Source organism: Octopus bimaculoides, chromosome 27 (genome assembly GCF_001194135.2).
Source record: "Octopus bimaculoides isolate UCB-OBI-ISO-001 chromosome 27, ASM119413v2, whole genome shotgun sequence".
Classification (NCBI taxonomy): domain Eukaryota; kingdom Metazoa; phylum Mollusca; class Cephalopoda; order Octopoda; family Octopodidae; genus Octopus; species Octopus bimaculoides.
In genome coordinates, this window is record NC_069007.1 from 17,372,904 (window position 1) to 17,373,670 (window position 767).

Genomic DNA, 767 nt, shown 5'->3' on the forward strand with positions numbered 1-767 from the left:
ATATATGTCTGTGTTTGTTCCCCCCAACATCACTTGACAACCGATGCTAGTGTGTTTACATTCCCGTAACTTAGCGGTTCGGCAAAAGAGACCGATAGAATAAGCACTAGGCTTCCAAAGAATAAGTCCTGATAGTGGTGATGGTGATGATGCTGATAGAGATGATGACGATGACGGACAATTACACTGATGATGGCAATGACAATGGTAACAACAACAACAACAATGATAACGATGAGAAATAATTAGTGAAAGTCATTACGGCTATTAGATATAGAAGGACCTCATTCTGTGTAGACGCTTGACAATCAGACTGTAGCCACATCAGCCTTGAGCGATCATATGGTGTAGCAACAAGTGTCTCCTCTAGGAAGGTTTCAAAACTGTAATAAGTAGGAACAACAAAAACTTATGAAAGTATATATATTACATCACATCAGATCATGCTTATCATTATTATTATTATTATTATTATTATTGAATGAGAGAGCAGTGCATGCCATCAAAGTGACACTGGGGTACAAATATACAAAGCCTAATATACCCATCATGACTACCCGTCTGATAAGGGTACACCGGGCACATGCATCACAACCATGTGTGCGCGACATGGTGATCTCATATCAAGATAAACAGCACATGACCTCGCAGGTGGGGCCCAGTTATAATTTTCTTCAGGTCGAGTAGCCCATCCTGCTCAAAAGGTCCCTGAATAAGGTTTGTTTAAGGATGTTGAGCAAAACACCCATGTTTCCAAAGGTGAATTA

At 40.2% G+C, this 767-nt stretch overlaps 1 protein-coding gene across 1 annotated transcript in view; it reads right to left on the reverse strand.

The window, feature by feature from the left end:
* Positions 1–382, reverse strand: part of LOC106875651 (telomerase reverse transcriptase) — a gene marked incomplete in the record, with an annotated part of 37,508 nt that extends 37,126 nt beyond the window's left edge. Inside the window, 1 exon segment of the mRNA XM_052977195.1 lies at positions 263–382. Coding sequence (XP_052833155.1) covers positions 263–325 — 63 coding nt within the window.
* Positions 383–767: the final 385 nt, after the last annotated feature.